The sequence below is a fragment of the Typopeltis vanoorti genome, chromosome 19, assembly GCF_054136105.1.
Source record: "Typopeltis vanoorti isolate ZY-2024b chromosome 19, IOZ_Tvanoo_1.0, whole genome shotgun sequence".
Lineage (NCBI taxonomy): Eukaryota > Metazoa > Arthropoda > Arachnida > Uropygi > Thelyphonidae > Typopeltis > Typopeltis vanoorti.
Genome location: NC_143567.1, coordinates 53,432,824 through 53,451,176, shown reverse-complemented (window position 1 = coordinate 53,451,176; position 18,353 = coordinate 53,432,824). Strand labels below are relative to the sequence as shown.

Sequence of the window (18,353 nt, the reverse complement as noted above, 5' to 3'; positions counted from 1 at the left end):
TTCTTTATGTCTTATCAAATTTTTTTGTTCAACAGATATTTTTTTTACTTCAGAATAAATTTGGATATAATGGAGAAGGAAAAATATTATCCGGATCTGCAAATAAAAAAAAGGAAACAGAAAGGGAAGCTAACTAATTTCTCAAAAAGTCTGAAGGTTTATCGATGTACCTCGTGGATAAATTAAAAGATTTAAATTTAGATATTAAAATTTTGCGGAGATGAGGATAACGATAACGGGGAGAACATGGCAGGAAAACACAGCGGTGTTCGGAGACACTTCTCGAATATTAACCCTCGAGGATTCTTTGTCCCGTCCGCAGTACCCACATTGAATTTGGTGATTGCTGATGCTGCTGAAGTTAATACCGAAACAGTGAGTTCTTTTAAGCACTATACAAGAAATTTATAATTTCGTTAGTGCTTTGACTAAACGATGGGATGTACTGAAAAAAAATACACCAAAATTGCACTTTATTAGATACTAGATGGGAAGTCCGCTCTTCGTTAGCTTAGGTGTAATATTGGAGAAGTTTTAGATTGTTTTTTGGACATTTATGATCGTACTCAAATTGAATAGTACAAAATATGAAGCAAAAACATTAACTTTGAACAAAGCTTACGAATTTTTGTGCTCACTTGTAATCTGGTATGAAATATTTTGCAAGATCAATGTAGTAGTAAAATGCTTCAGATTTTACTCACTACATTGATCACAATTTTACATTGACACAAATTTAAGTGAATCTATATACGCATTTAATAATGTAACCGACTTTACTAAATAATTTAGATCGGATGAAAATTTATACTTCAATCGGCAAATGATTTGGCATTAGATTTAGAAATTTCTCCTGATTTCAAAAGCACTATATTACGCAGACGTAAGAAAAGATTGTTCTGTTAGAAATGTCCTGACGATCCAGTTGATCCGCAATCTCACTTTAAAGTTAGATTTTTTCCTCCAATTGTGGATACTATTATTAATTTTTTGGCTGAAAGGTTCGATCGCTTGACAAGTCACTTTTAACATATTTCAGTTTCTATCCAGTTTCAAGGAAATTTCGAATATGGATGAGAACAGGTTAAGAAAACACTCTGATAATTTACAAGTTACACTGACTGATGGTGAAGAAAAGGATATTTGTGCCACCGAATTATGTAAAGAAATACAAATTCTAAAGGACATCATACAGGATAGTTACAGTTTAGACCCACTGAAAATATTGAAATATATTTATACGCAAATGATTTTGAAAGCGTCTTTATTAATTTAACAATTTTTTCTCTTCGAATATTTTTGACACTCCCAGTTTCAGTAGCAAGTGGCGAACGATTATTTTCAAGACTGAAACTAATTAAAACATCTCTAAGATCTAGTTCACATGAAAGATTAGTTGAACTGTCAATGATCACAACAGAAAGCGATATCTGCGAAAAACTAGAAACCAGTGAAAATTTAGATGAATTTGATTCCATAAAATCCAGAAAAGTAAACTTTTAAATCACTTAATTTTTTCCGACATTTCTTTTTCCATTAAAAATTAAACGATTCTTGTCATTTTGTAATTTTTTTAGCTTGTACATCTCTAAATATCATAGCTCATAGCCAATAATCGGCAAATTATGTATCTGTAATTCTAGTCTTTGTGCATTTCTGTATGCACTGCAATTTTTGCTGTGTGACTAATATACATATTTTTCCAAGTACACAGTTTTTCATAAAAATATATGTGTTTTAATTTGCAACCTTTAAATTTTAACTGCATTAAAAAAAAAGAAATAAAATGCTCTCAACTTAAAATTGATTCGGGGCGCTAGCACCCCTACAGCCAGCACTGTATACAAGTTTCAGTGAATAATATTCTTAATAAATAAATGGTATTTGGTATACTAATTGATTTTCTCTCTCTCAGTTTGATAACTGGTATCTATTCGTGTAATACGGATTAAATTTTTGTTTGAAAGAAAGTAAAGTTCATGTAATGTTACATCGTGCATAAACTATACGACATAAGTGTTGTTACTTATCTTTTCAAACACATTCTGCCGTCTGATGACGCAATTTCCTACCAGAAATTGGATTTGCAATATTCATTTTATGCCATAACGATTTTATATTATTAATACCAATATAGTAATAATAATAAAATTTTATGTTAAGATTCAGAGAATTAACGAATGTTTTTTTTTCTTCATGTAAATGAAAATGGCTCGTGCATCAAGTTTTTTTTAACATAGTTAAGTGATAAAACAGAATTTACTTATATAGACAAATTTATGTTGGTTTAGACATAAATTACTGAAGCCTAGACCAACGTAAAAATCATGTTCATTGAAAGAGCTTTGATGTATCACCTAATGACGTTTTCGACTAAATTAACCAAGTGAATAAACGGTATTAAATGTACTCATTTATAATTTATGAATAATAGAAGAATAAAAAATAATTGAGCAAGACTTACATATGAATAGACTACTTTTAGACACATAACAGGATTTTCAAACTACGACACAATTTCTATACGAAGCAGAAACAAGAAAAGAAGTTGTAGGATTATATTCTAAATATTCTATCGTCTGCTACTTTAGTATGCAGCGCCCACTAACCTTGAAAGCATAATTTAAAAAATTCAATAATATAATCGGCCGAATAATTCCCATGTATGAATTTGCTACTATATTTTTGAAAAAAATAAAATAAAATAAATAAATAATAAGAAGAAGAATGAAATTATTTTTATCAGATTAAAATGTTACTTTTATTACATATATTAAAGTCAACGATTAATCTTTTATTACATATGAAGATTTTAACACCTTTTTGATGCCGCGGAGAATGATTTGAAATAATGTAGACTTCGTATGAAAAACACACCACGATACTTTTTATATAAACTTTGTTTTGTAATGTTATGATAATAATTTCTAATTTATATCACATTAATTCGCTTTGTTCTTTTTTTTTAAAAGAAAAAAGTGAAAATATTAAAAAAAAATGCAATTAGTTTCTTTTTGGAAATCTTTTGTTAGATAAAAATATTTTATTAATCTTGTAATAGATAAGCTCGTATTCTTGAGCTGAGAATTCTATTATTATTATTGTTGTTGTTGTTTTTGTTATTATTATACAGGCATTAGGGAATCCAAGACTCATTGGTAGAGAGCCTTTGAAACTTTGAAACCTATGGTGAGTTTTCCCCTACTCACCATAAATCTCACCTCTTTCTATCATAGTTCACATCCTCCTAAATCTCAAACTCTACCAAACTCCTCCACATCTTCATATGCAAACTTCAGCAAGCCAGATATTATCTTTGTTTTGTTATGCTAAATGGGCTCTTAAACCTATGATCCTACCTTGTAAGGTGGGATCATGACTTCCTTATTCCTACAAATTAGTGTACTGTTCGACATTGCATTCATCCGATGTGATGTCTTAATCAATTAGCAATGTGGCCTTTAAATCACTGACCATCATTACAGCTAGTTCTCTTGCTTCACCAATGTTGTCAGTCCAAAATGTCTGAGAATCATTCTGTTCTCAGAAACATTAAACTATATTACACTATTAATATTTGCCCATACAATCAGTCTTTTCAAGTCAGTTTACAAGAATTCTATTTCAGATATGTCTCCTTTGAAATCCACCAAACTTCGAATCGCCTGCATGTAGCAGAACATTTTCCTTCATACTATTTCCTATGTCATTAACACACAAGTTAAACAGGAATAATCCAAGGACTGAATCTTGTGGTACCCCCCATTAGTCAATCTCATCTCTTAGATTCAGTCTTCCATACGTCATTATTTGAGACCTCTCAGATCATATCACAAGCCATTTTTTATTACTCATCCCCATGAGTTTATGCTGTACTTTGGTGTTATGGGATTTCCAACAACATAGATATATTAGCGGGGTTACAAGAAACTGATGTGTCTTGTGATCTTTGTGTTATGGCAGATAGTGATTTGAAGTGCAAAAGTCACATAGCAAAAATTGCAAATACAACTCAGAGGATAATTGCAATGTTGAAGCGAACCTTGACATGTAAGATAAAGAAGTGGTTTTTTTTCCCTCTTCATAAGGCCTTGATAAGACCACACCTGGATTATTGTGAGCAGATTTGGTCTCCCAGTTTCCAAGGGGATAAAGAAGCCGTGCAAAGATTATATCCATATTATGAGATTTAGATTATGAGGACAGATTGCGAGCATGTGGATTTGCAGACTCTGGTTAACAGGAGAAGGATGGGCGATATGATAGAGGTCTTTAAACTTCTGAATGCGTGTTATCGGATATCGTTTGATGAAAGTTTTCGTTATATGGAAGGCGGGGAGAGAACACGAGGGCATCCATGTAAGTTAAATTTGTTTCCAACTGAGAAAAGAGTAAGAACCAAATTTTTCCTCTCACAGATAAGTGAGTGCAATAGGTGATCTCTTGAAGTGGTGAATGAATTTAATATAAAAAGTTTAAGAGGATGTATGACAGGTGGGTCGGGTGCTATAGGTTCCTGTAAATCTTAGATAATAATTATAAAAAATAAAATAATAAAATCCAAAAGTATCATATATTGTATATATATTCCCCTAATGAATAGATTGGGAAAATAAGACAACTTTAATGAAATAAGAGCCGATACGCTTCACTTTGGCGAAGTAAAATTATTCAAAATTAAGGATATTGAATACCACATGAAACTCTCCGGGCATGAAACGCTTAGATTAGATTTCCTATCTTTGAGTTTCTTATTCTGCTAAGAAATAATGTGGTATTCAATATCCACTTAATTTTGAATAAGACAACTTTATTTTAATTAACAAAATCATTCTATCTACTGTTAAAGGAAACGAAGTATCATCTACTCACTCACCTCTACATAATTTCTCACTAGTGTCTGTAATACCACAATAACTACTCTACAGATTGGCCTATAATTGTTTGCTTTACTTCTAGCTCTACCCTCGTATGCTGGAACTGCCTTTCCCCCATTAGAAGTTGTGTTTGTGTTGAGGCTCAAGTTGAACAACCACATTAGGAACGCAGATAATTCCACAGAATTCCGTTAGCCAACATGCTAATATCATCGAAACTCACTGTAGTGCGGTATAAAGCTCTTGCAAAACATTTTATTATCTCTACTATCTCTTTACTTTCTTTCTATCTAAATTCACCTCATTACCTCATTTTCCAATAGTATAAACTCCGTCAAGAATGTACACCATAGTATATTGATTGCTTAAGAAATTGTTATTTCCTGTGCATTCATTTGCCTCTTTCCTACCACCTGAAAGTAGCTGTGTGGTATTCGTGTCTGCTGAAGAGCAACCATACTAAAGACCAAGAACATCATGAATGACCCAATGTACATCGGAAGCCAGTTCTATAGAAGAGAGCATTAAGCTACGCCCTTTTACTGTTGAATGAAAAAGTATTAGTTTGGTAGAGATAGAAACGCTCCCCCTTGTACCTGAGGGCATCATCCTAGCCGTAAAGACTGGTGTAGAGGTGTAATGGTCCTGTGCTAATTCTTCTGGCATGGACCTTTACTTATAGTAAAAAGACGAATGCTGAAGGATAGATCCTTCTGAATAAATTGGATACTTCCTTAATTGTAGTGGTTTTATGGGACAGGTTCATATCTCTTTCACCACGACAATGTACTTGGTCAGGGGTGGGTAACCTTTTTAAGTGGGCGTGCCAAAATCGCGCCAAATCTTTGATGCAAAATGTTTTCAAGTGCCAACCGAAACTTTGGGGAAACATATTATTATTTGGTGTCTTTTAAGTATTAGGAGAATCTTTTCAAATAATCAAAAATTACACCAGAGCTGTAAAATTAAAGAATATCGTGAGAGTGATTATTGTAAGTCATGTAAAATTGAATGAATATAAAAATTAGTGACGGAATGTTTACTTCAAAGTCCTTCTGCCCTGTTGATAGCGTGAATACTTTTTATTTGCCTTTAAGTGTAATTCTACTGCCATATAAAGCCGCAATATTTGACATAAGCAACAGAGTAAACAATAATTCTGAATTTTTGTTTTTGTTTTTTTTTTATAAAGATCAACCAGACACAGTTTTTTCGAGTTTTTTTTTTGTTTTTCAATATATTACAGTGCGCAATCTCATAATCGTTTAACTTGACTAAAGCACAATAAAAGAAAAGAAAATTAAAGAATTCTTTCATTAATTCGTAATCCCTTACGAGTAATACATAAAAATTAGAAATAAAATAAAATGTTATATTATCTACATAATATAATAAAGACAGTTAATCTTTATCATTTTTAGCGGAACACATCAAATCCAAACTAGAGACAGAAAAATAGTGGATGCTTTATTTATTTAGCATCAATGAAACTTCTTCTGCTGCATCACTGATGACAGATAATTTATATCAGGTTTATATTTTGCTAGTTTCTAGTTACTAGTTTCATTTGTAAGGCTACTACTCCTATTACTAGCTTAACAAAGTTCATCATTGAGAAGAATGATTCATAAGAATATGAAGATGTAAAAATGGATAGTAATGCTTGCAAGAGTATTTAAACATACAAAAGTTTCTGGAATAGTATTACAAGTCCTTGTTTTCCGCCCTTCTCTCTGTTATTACTGTCCCTAATCGCTCGCTCGTTTTCAATATTTTCCAAGTTAACTCTGAGAACAACAAATTTCTGCCTACAAATTGAGCTACTTCGAAAATCAATTCAACTGCATTTCAAAATCCTCCATATTTATCCACGAAAACATCTGCAAGTTTGATTCATAGTTTTATAGTGTCTGGAATCTTAATAAATTTTGCAGTCTCTTCTAATTCTCCGAACTTAACAATTCTTAGAGAGAACTGCTCAACAATTGACACAATGACGTTTAAAAATAGCTCTTGAGGTCATTGGCGGTCTATTTTGTCATCCTTTTGGATATCATTGATGTATTTTTAGGTTTGGAAAATATCTAAATCTCTCACTGTCTACATTCCTCTTAAAAAGTCCCAGATTAATTTCAAATGCATTTATCTCATCAAACGTAATACCAAGAGCCTTCTCAGAGTCCTATGGTTTAAGTTATTTAAATGTTCGCAAAAATCTGCAAAAAATCAGTTTACAAACCCACACGATGTCTTACATTTCTTTATCAGGCATTTGTTGATTAGTCAAAAAGAGATTTATCTCATCCAGGCATTCAACAAATAGTTTCAGAACGAGACATCGACTAAGCCAATGAACATTGTTTTACATTATTAGTCCTTTGTACACCGAATCCATCTCATTCAATAGATTCTGAAATTGTCTTTTATTCAAAGCACGTACAGAAATGCAATTAACAACATTGATTACTGTTTCTATTACTTCTTGAAGTTCCTTTAGGTTAAGATGTTGGATATGTATTTATTTGTTTAATTATTTTTTAAGGTGAGCTCTGGGTTGGGTGCTGGAAAAAAGTCGTTGGGTGTCACGTTTGGCACGCTTGCCAACGGTTCTCCACCCCTGTAGCAGGTCATACCACAAGTGCAGCAGCGACACGGCTGAAGGAAAATGATGTAGAAAAACTTGATTGACCCTTCACGGAACCCAGTAGAATAACCTTTAGGCAAACTTGAAAGTCAAGCAGTCAAATCAGTCCTTCTAAGAACAGCACATGAACTAATGATCATGTTCAAGAAACAAGTGTCAATAATACCTGACTAATCATAACTATTGGGGAGGAGTTTGCTTCTATGATGAAAAGTGCGATTAGGGAACGAGGACTGTTTGCTATTGGATTTTTGACGCAAATAATTTTCTGTGAAATACAGGACTGCCTCAATACTTATTTCATTGTTAGGACCTCCTTTGAGAAGAGAAAATTGTTCGTTCGACATTTTCAGTTTTAAGGAACTAAAAGAAATGGCTGGAAATTCTCTGATACCAACCTTGGATAAATAGTATATTAAAGATACCAAGCAATTTTATAAGCTAGGTTTTAATCCTTTTTTCCCAGGTAAACAAACAGACAAGTAAGTCAAGTTTACGCCTGAACGTAGTTCAAGTCTGAGACAACTCGTGGTAAAGGTGGAGTAACCTCCGATCACTTTCCTTAGTATTTTCCCCTAATGCAAAGCACATCCCCTTACGGAGACGTGTGATGCTATGCATTAAAGGCAAGGACCACTACCCAGACCGATTTCGACCTCTATTGAGGTCTCGTCGGTGGAATCCAGACCTAAAAATGCAAGGAAAGTGATCGGAGGTTTCTAAAAATAAATTAATAAATTAATAAATAAATAAATAAATATATATATATATATTTATTCATGTTTTGTTTTTGTAAATTTGAGTAGAAGGCATTGTTATTTTCCTTTCTTTCTTACTCTGGGGTATTATTATTGGTATCCCAATAATAATCTTCTGATTATTATTGGGATACCAATAATAATCAGAAGCTACGACTTAATGTTACGAACTGTAATCTTAGTTCTAGAGTTCTCTCTCTCCAAATGCCATAAAATAAAAGAAAAATGTGTACTAGAACTTGACCAGAGCAGAGGTTATATTATTGATTTAATAGTAAATCAACAAATCCGTAACACCAATTGAAAATTCGCCGCAAGGAATGAGCGATGTTATCTGCAGAACATACCTGGTTAGTAAACAACCGTACTACCACCAAACAAACGAAAAATAAGATATTCATCCTAGATCAAGGGTGAGAAACCCTTGGCACGCGTGCCAAACGTGGCACACCAACGACTTTTTTTTCCCGGCACGCAACCCAGGGCTCACCTTAAAAATAATTAAATAAATAAGTAAATATCAAACATCTTCTGATAGGTTTTTATTGAATCGCACATGAGGAGACTTTATATGCAAAGCTGGCCTAAACGAACTTCAAGAAGTAATGTAAATAGTAACCATAGTTGTTAATCACATTTCTGCACGTGCTTTGAATAAAATATAATTTCAGAATCTATTGAATGAGGTGGATGCGGTGTACAAAGTACTAACAATGTACAACATTGTTCGTTGGCTTATTCGCGATCTTGTTCAAAAACAATTTGTTGAATGCCTGGATGAGATAAATCTCTTTTTGACTAATCAACAAATGCCTGATAAAGAAATATAAGACATCGTGTGGGTTTGTAAACTGATGTTTTTTGCAGATTTTTGCGAACATTTAAATGACTTGATCCTTAAACTACAGGGCTCTGGTAAAAACTCTTGATGAGATAAATGCATCTGAAATTAATCTAGGGTTTTTTTAAAGAGGGATGTAGACAGTGAGAGATTTAGATATTTTCCAAACCTAAAGAAATACATCAATGATCTCCAAAAGAATGACAAAACAGACTGCCAATGACTTCAAAAGCTATTTTTAAACGTCATTATGTCAACTGTTGAGCAGTTCTCTCCACGATTTGTTGCGTTCAAAGAATTAGAAGAGAAACTTTTGTATGTTTAAAAACCCTTGCAACAGCATTACTATCCATTTTTGCATGTACATATTCTTGTGATTAATCGTTAAGTCTCGTAATAATAGTAGCCTTACAGATGAAACTAGTAGTGCATGCACATCGCTGAAGGTTACAAAATATAAACGCGATGTAAATTGTCTGTCATCAGTGATGCAGCAGCAGAAGTCTCATTGATGATAAATAAATAAAACGTCCATTATTTTTTTTCTGCAGTTTTGATCTGATGTTTTCTGTTAAAAAATGGTAAAGATTAACTTCTGTTTAATATATTATGTAGTAAAATAACATTTTATTTTATCTGTAATATTTATGTATTACTCTTAAGGTATTAAGAATTAATAAAATATATGTTTAATTTTCTTTTCTTTTATTGTGTTTTAGTCAAGTAAAACGATTATGAGATTGTGCATAATATATTGAAAAAAAAAAAAAAGCTTGAAAGAACAGTATGCCTGATTGATTTTTACATTCATTCAGTTTTACATGACTTACAATAATCACTCTCACAATATTCTTTGATTTTATCGCTCTGATGTGATTTTTATTATTTGAAAAGGTTCTCCCAATACTCAAAACACAACAAATAAGAATGTGTTTCCCCTCAAAGTTTCGGTTGGCACTTGAGAAAATTTTGCATCAAAGATTTGGCGCGATTTTGGCACGCACACTTAAAAAGGTTGCCCATCCCTGTCCTAGATTAACATTTTTTTCTTAATATAGCATAAAGAAGTTTTTGGTGGGATATACAAAAAAAAATTCTCTCCAAAATACAAAATTACACGCACTAGAAATAGGAAAAACGGTTTATTTCAAATAAAAGCAAGTTACACAGCAATTATTAATCCTGCAAAATTTTAACCGGGATTTCTTCGTGGAAATGTAATGAGTCACCTTCTTGTGGCGCCCTCTGTGAAATAAAAACAGAAATCGATCAAAATATGTATGGAATGAAAATGCTTAAAAATAAATAATATATTAAACGGTGATTGAATTTTTTATATTATAAGTAAAATAATTATATCTAGATAAGAGAACAGAATTATTAATGAATATGTAATATTGCTGAACGTATATTTCTCTAATTTGTATTATTATTATTATATTTTTTACGAAAGCACATCTTTACTAAATTGCTATTTTAGCCAAATTGAACAATATTTAGTTTCGGATTAAAAAGTGTTCAATCATTCGAGAATTTCCTTTGAAAGAACTTAGTTAGCGTAGTTACTTCTGATAAATTAGTCTAAGAAATAAATAAAAATAAATATAAAAGATGAGAGAGTAACTGGCTTGAAATTACTTTCCTTGTAAGGTTAAACGGTTTAAATTTCTTAAAACCATATCAAAAGACAATCGAAAAATAATTATATTCCATGAATTTGGAAAAATACTTTCTTGCGGCCTGAAGCAATTATGAAAATTCTGGGTATATTTACGTTAATTATATTTTAACAGACATCGTTTACGAATAGTCCTTAAATTTGAGTTTGGTTTGCAACACTGATATTAGCATTAAAAAAAAGTCATAAAAACTCGTGTCATTTTGATTGTTTATGAAGAAACCAGACTTACTATCATTATTTGCTGAGTTCTCCCATAGCGATTAGTGTCTACAGTTCTTCCTTGTATAAATCGTCCTCGACCTCCCTGTATTTTTTATTGTCAGCAGAATTCGACTTTCTAGGTGAAGTATGGAAATGTCTTTAAAAAAAAAAAAGGATTATTTCATTATTCGGGATGGGATGGGCAGGTTGTTAAGTCATATTATAATAACTACTTTTTTTTTCTTTTTTTTTTTGTAAAGTGCCTTGAAATTATTAGGAGACAAGAAAATCTCTTAACAACCCAGGGAAAATTCAGGCTTCCCTTAATATGTCGCCAACTGGAATCTGAATATCTACAAATAGCACATACAAGGTGTTACCTTTTTAACAGGACTGTATCGTAAATTAAATTATTTCCTACAAGATCAAGCTTACCGCTCTCTCATTGTTTTTATTCTTGTAGTCGCTTGCTTCACCATTTCAAGGATCAGTTGGTAAGGATTATTGAGGTTCTCTCCTTCACGGGTTCCAACAATTCTCTCCACAAGTTTGAAAATCTGTAAAAACCACACCAAATATAACAAACGCATCTTTTTGAAAGTTTCACAATACTGTCATACTCTAATAAGTGATTTTAAGTATACATACTAATACAGAAATAATATAGAAACCACCAGAGAGTCTGTGTTTAAATCGATGGCTACTTAGCATACGCTTTTGTAAACATACTTCGAGAAAAAGTGCAATGTTTGATGTCTACAGCAACATTATTTAACCTTAGCTTAATTAACGGCTTTAATGTACTATAAGCTAGCAATGTTTTGTAGGAAAGCTTAATATTAAAAAAATGGAATATTATCTAAATAATTAATTAATTAAATAAAAATCAACTAATTAGTAATCGTCTAAATAATTTACTAATAAAATTAGCAATCGTCTAAATAACATACATAAATTTTGTTAACTAATTAACAAAACATAAATATAATATAAATTGTAAGTTTCGTTGTCATGACGATATATAGTTCATCAGTTATGAACGCCATACTTACTTCAGCCATAACAGTCTCTACGTCATAATTTTCGCTTTTTAATAAATCGATTATATTCTCACAAGAACCTAGACATTCGCTATTTGTCTGGAATCTGAAAAAAAAAAAAAAATATATATATATATATATACAGTATATATATATATAAAACCCACGTAATGTGTTAACGATCCCGAATTTGTAATCGATTTCTTTTTTTTTTTTCCAGTTCTGAGAATTTAAAACCGGAATTATTCTTAAAATAATTAACAGAGGGTGCTGTTGTTTGCTTTTCATTTTACTAAAGCAAGAAATAAACGTGAAAATATCATATGTAACACAATCAACGCACTAAAAATTAATGTTTAAAAAAAAAAAACATTGAAATCATGTGAAACTAATTAAAATTTGTTAAAAATAATTAATGTTCAAAGAAACTCACCGTGTAGTTTTTTTGATATTAGACGTTTGCTTTTCATCGGTATAACCTGTCAAATAAAAATGATAAATAAAACGCTTTACAGAAATGCTAAAATTAAACAAATTTGCACCTTCATAATCTCGCAGTTTCAATATGAAGTCTCTAATGAAATATCTTAAAAGTCGATATTTACAAAGAAAGTATTAGAAGGGAGGTTATTCTGGGAATTATATATTATCGTTGATTTTTACTGAATGTTGAATTACTTGCTTAGTATTACCCACAACATTCATGTTATAAGAATACTCATAATATCAAACTTCACAAATAAGAATGCTTTTCATATTCCCCGTTATCCGTAGAAGAAAATGTATGGATGGGGTAATATAGTGCTATAAGCTTCGGTTAAATATAACTATAAATATACATCTATAAGCCTCAGTTAAAACTTCATTGGCTACAGCATTGTCATTCATTACCCTCCCTGGTTATCCATTTTAGTCGCCTCGTACGACATGCATGGCTACAGCGGGGATTTTTAAGTAAAGCCCTCTCTAAAAATTAAGACGATCCCCACCGGGAGCAAAATTTCGGAAGAAACCTAAGAGAGCAAAACTCTGCGTCCCATTTTAGGTCGCCTCTTACGACATGCATGGGCTACAGTCGGCTATTCTTATCCCGGCCACCACACGGGGTAACTAATTTTTTTTTTTTTTTGCTAGATGGGCGAAGCAAGAATGCTTTTCATATTCTCCGTTATCTGTAGAAGACAATGTAAGGATAGGGTGTTATTGAGCAATGACCTCTGATCACGGCAGGAGGATAACAGCAATAGCCGAGCTTAAGTAAGAACTTCATTGGCTACAGCTTTGTCATCCATTACCCTCCCTGAGTATCCATCTGGTATCACATAATGTCACTAATACATATCATATCATAATCATAACGCAAAAGAAATGATCTTTTAGGTGATATCTAATATTTAGAAGTGTATTTAATATTTCATAATTTTAGAAAAAGGTATTAAAAATATTTAGATTAAACACTTAAAACTTGAAGTAAAATAAAAGTTACGTTATGTTTTCAGAGAAAAATATTACAATTTTTCCTTTTATACTGTGTGAATAGTAGAATGAATGAATGACGTAATTAGCCTTATTCTTCAGCTAATAAACAAAAACGTAAACACACACATTATATATATATATATATATATATATACACTAAGATATTACCTACCATTTATATACACAGGTGAGGCGACCACCAATAAATGTATTACCATAGCAACATTCATGTCTACAAAAGGAAACATTGAATATCTCATTAACAATTGATAATTTACTAGCATACGAATACACATATGAGAAAGTACAAACAGAATAATATGTAGTTCAATGGATATCACAAACATCTCATATATTACACAATGATTCACTATGTAAATCAACCTGCAAAAATTAAAGTTGAACTATATGATAAACATTTCATCGTGATCAATTCTTTGCTGTTGTTCCAGATTAGTTTTCTTCCCAAGTGGAAATAAACAAATAAATGTGTCTTCAAAAATCCCAACATTTTCTGTGTACGAAGTGATGAGATCTACGCAAAAAAAATGTCACTGCTGAATATTAGAATTTTTATTTATCGTTTGATAATGCAGAGAATTATCACCAGTTTTTTAGTTATTTCTTTCTCCAGGTAGGGTGTGGGAGGGAGGCGTAAGTATTAAAAAAAATCGATCTTAATTCCTTGTGAGAAACCATAGTGGCTTCCCTAATTAAGTCATTAGCATTTGGTGATTATAGTTAATACGAATTTTGTCATTCGTGGGTCAATTTGAATTTTTAAAAAAATCGCCATACCTGGAATATAGAAGTGTAGTGGCAATCAGATTTACTTCTCTCTCTCCTGCTTCGATAGAATGATCGTAGATTGATGTATTCATAATAGTTGCCATACATCAGAGTATAAGCCACCTGTGGAAAACAGATGGTTGAGATTTTTCCACGTGTACAACGATGAAGAGAGAGAGAGAGAGAAATGCTTATCTCTGTACACAGTTTCAAAAAAATTTCCTGGTCAGGATGTGCAGCGCCATCTTCTGGCAAGATATTCTTTCTAGTCCAATAACATTATTTGTTCGTTGAACTGGATTAAGACAAGAAGCATGGTGATTAAAATACATTTTTAAAAAATAATAATTAAATTGCCCTAAAACTAAAAATAATAATAATATTAATTTACTGCCATTCAGTACTTATATGTACCGATGTATCAATATGGGAAGAGCGTCCTTCTGAAAAAACTTTCGGTGGATCTGTTTTATCAATCATGTTGATAAAAACAGTTAAACTTTATACTATTTACTTCACGAATTTGACATTATCTGTTTAATTCCAAACACGTGTTCAGGAGTGTGTTAAATTTGATATCCTTAACCATAGCCTCGTTAGACGCCTGCCTAGAAAGAGACATCAAGATAGCCTCTTTAGTTCATAATTTGCTCAGAATTTTAACTTAGGCCACCAGACGGCGCCGCTTTGCTCTAGATACACGTAATAGCTAAAAGGTGGATCAAATTTGGTTAAATTTGATGCTGATTGAAGCCGTAATCTTGAAGCCAGCCCGAAAAGAGTGAAGAGAAAAATCTCGGAAGTGAACACATGAAAGACGTTATGAGAAAAAAAATAGTTCACAAAAGTGAGAATTAGTATTCCATACAATGAAAGAAAAATCGAATGTCATTCGGAAAGAGACACAAGTGCCTCTTATTGCATGCAACAGTTACACAAGAAGATCCATAAAATCTGCCGAGGGGCTACATAGCCCACATCATGCAACAAGAATCTAGAATGATCACAATTAATTTTATCTGTCTATACTGATGAAGCAATTTAACATAACAAAAATGGGCGATTCGAAACCAAACACTCTGCTAGCAATGAACCATGAATATGACACACGGAGTCAAGTGGTTCGTTGCAGTAACTAAAAAAAATAATAATAACTAAAGAAGCGGGGAAAATATTAATCCTATTCGATTAATATTTTTGGCTTCTTTATTTATATATATTTTTTTTTTTTTTTATATTTTGTGAGTTCCACATGTCTCATCATCGGCCTATGGAGAAAAAGGTGCTGAGATTTAGCGGATAGTAGGAGAGGAAAGAAAAGGTCGAGGTGTATAGTGGGAGAGTAGGGAAAGAGGCCTCAGCTGACCAGTTTTAGCCGTTGACCACCAAGGGGTGCTTTTAAAACGGTCGTTGACTTTTCACTTTTAAAAAGGAAAAATCCCAAACGGAAAAATATAAGAGACTCAGAAAAACTTAACAACAGTAAATATAGATCACAAGGACTGTGCAAAGACATCTCTAGAGAAGAAATTGCAGAGGAACAAAAAGAGAACAGCAAGACCGGGAACAAGATGGGAGATGACCTGGCCGTAGGCGATTCTCCGTGCCAAATCCCGGTGAAAAGGTTGTCCCCCAGCTGTTTTTTATATTGGTGAAGAGCACTTCTTCATTTGGAATTCGATTTTTTCAGAAGAGGTTCAAGTACTAGAGAGAAAATAAGGGGACTTAGGGGGAAGTCTTGCCGAACCCCCTCTGCGTACGGGAATGGGTTCGGAAAGAAACCCATTAATCGCGAGATGTGTTGTTGTTTTGTTGTACATACTGGTGATTGCATCCCTTACGCAGGCCGCCACTCCGACTTTCTCTAGGATAGAGTGCAGGAAGTTGTGCTTTGCACTATCAAACGCTTTTTCCAAGTCAACTGACACGAATGCGAGTGGGAGTTCCTTGTTCGTCACAAAGCGAATAACATCTCTTATCAAAAAAAAAAAAGGTTCAGTTTCATCGACCTTCCCGGAACTCCGTATACTTGAGTGCTGGTTAGCACATTCCCAATGCCCAACTTCAGACGGCTACAAATCACTCTTTCGAACAGTTTATAATCCGTGTTGGTCAAGGAAATGGGCCTCCAGCTACCCATGCTATTCAGGTCTCTCCCCTTTTTAGGAATGAAGATTGTGTACCCACTGACGAAGTCCGCAGGCACGTGTCCGGTGGTTAAAAAGGTATTGAAGATAGAGAACCATAATAGGCGGGATGAAATTCCAGACTGACCGGTGAAGCTCAACGCCTAGCCCATCTAGATCGGGTTTTTTCCGGAGCTTAAGTTGTTTGTAAGTCGCCTGTCTCCTCAGCTTCATCGGAATAGGCTCTCGTATAATACTGGGGAAATTGCTGCAGGATGTCTCCCGTGGTCTTGAGAGTTTGCCCATTGCTGTGGATTTGCCGAAGCGTTTTCTCGTCTTGTGCTGTTATGCGCTGCCGGTTGTAAAAGGCGGCCGACAGTTTTTTCCGCTTGCCGGAGAAACAGCCTGGTGCGAAAATCGAGCACGGCGACTTTTTTCCGTTGAAGTGCCTCGAGTTCGATTTCCACGACTTTGATCAGCGAATCACTGGGAATGCCGTTTCTATGGTTTGCGCGGTACCACCCTAGTTCTCGGTACAGATCTCTCTTTTTTTTTTCTCTCTCTGCGAATAAGCCCTTTCTCTCGAGATGTTTTGAAAGAACTCTTTTGCCTCGGTTTGAACCGGGCTCACGCGTCCCAATCCCAGTGTCGGAGTTTTTCCATTTTTCACATAGCAGCTGCAAATCCTTGTTATAAATTTTAGGGACGCTTGGAGGCAGTTTCCAAGGTCCTTTCAATGTGTCCACGACCTCGGGTAGTTCGATGTTTAACAGAACCATTTTGTGGTCTGTTGTTGAACTGCCAACCGCTGTATGCCTCACTGAAAAGACTCGTGGCTCTAAGTTCCTGGAGATCTAAAGTCGGTCGAGTCTCGTTGCGACTCCTCCTCGCGCCCATATGGTACCGACTGTGCCTGGATTATGTTCCCTCCAGATGTCAATGAGGTCGACATTATCACAGCACAGTGACAGTTCCCTAGAGCCACCGGTACCGGAGTTATAGCCACCAACCTTGTCGTATCTTATGTCTGCGATGTAGTTCCTGTCCTCCCCCCGCAATAATATATTGAACCCGTAAAGATAGTTCTAGGGACGTGAAGAACCTGCTTCGCTGGTGGGCGTTGTCAGTGGCATACACATTAAGGAAACGGATGGTTCTGCTTCCAAACTTCCAGTCTATAGGGACTAGACGTCCTGCAGCATCTTTCTGCACATTGAAAAACCCGCCTAGAATAGGCTGAAGAACGAGGATTCCCCTTCCCCCCACACAGCGCTCTCCGAAACACCAGAAGCTCTGTACGGGGGAAGCTTCTGAAAAAAGTTTTCGATCTCCCAGAACTGATAGAAGTGCGTCTCCTGAAGGAAACCTCATGTAGTATTTCTACTACATGAGGTTCACTACATGCGCTCCATCTCCAAACAGCACCTTGTGCGGAGATGGAGCGCAGACCGTTGATGTTTAGAGTTGCTACGCGAAAATTGTTATTCATGTTGATGATAGAGTTTAAAAGGCAAGGTTAATATGTAGTGCTTCGCTGTTAACTATATTAATTAGTGCTTGGCGTAGTACTATGATGTCATTGTCGTGTAAGCCCATATTGGCGATTAGGATGGAGTTCCTGAAGGAGTCTTGTTGTTCATTGATATCTGGCATGGCGAGATTGGCCCATTCCAAGCTAACACAGGGTTTGGATGAACCCTCGTTGTAAAAGGTATAGAAAACTGGCTCGTCGCACCTTTCTATAGAGAAGGCAAGCCTTTCATAAGCTTAGTGGTCTTTTTGGAAGAAGTGGAGAATAGCAGCTCCCCCTTTTATTGTTCTAGGAACTAGTGGTGGTGGTGGGGGGGGGTTTCCATTTCGGTTGTAGGGGGGTAGGTTTGTTTTATGGAGGGGAGGGGTGGGGTGGATTCTTTGGGT

General features: G+C 34.2%; 1 protein-coding gene across 1 annotated transcript; it reads right to left on the bottom strand.

The window, feature by feature from the left end:
- Window positions 1–10,245: 10,245 nt before the first annotated feature.
- LOC150096114 (uncharacterized) lies at window positions 10,246–14,456 on the bottom strand. The gene is made up of 7 exons (XM_090409663.1): window positions 14,320–14,456; window positions 13,694–13,753; window positions 12,476–12,521; window positions 12,055–12,148; window positions 11,438–11,559; window positions 11,031–11,159; window positions 10,246–10,365 (listed from the first exon to the last, which is right to left on the bottom strand). Exons 2-6 carry the CDS (start codon window positions 13,749–13,751, stop codon window positions 11,069–11,071), a joined length of 411 nt encoding a protein of 136 aa, XP_090265789.1. The 5' UTR covers window positions 13,752–13,753; window positions 14,320–14,456; the 3' UTR covers window positions 10,246–10,365; window positions 11,031–11,068.
- Window positions 14,457–18,353: the final 3,897 nt, after the last annotated feature.

Coding starts and splice junctions, on each gene's coding strand:
- LOC150096114 (XM_090409663.1), bottom strand. CDS start 13,751: ATGAATGTTGCTATGGTAATACATTTATTGGTGGTCGCCTCACCTGTG. Junction 11,560..12,054: donor TAGAGACTGTTATGGCTGAA/GTAAGTATGGCG, acceptor TGGTTTTTACAG/ATTTTCAAACTTGTGGAGAG. Junction 11,160..11,437: donor ATAAAAACAATGAGAGAGCG/GTAAGCTTGATC, acceptor TTTTTTTTAAAG/ACATTTCCATACTTCACCTA.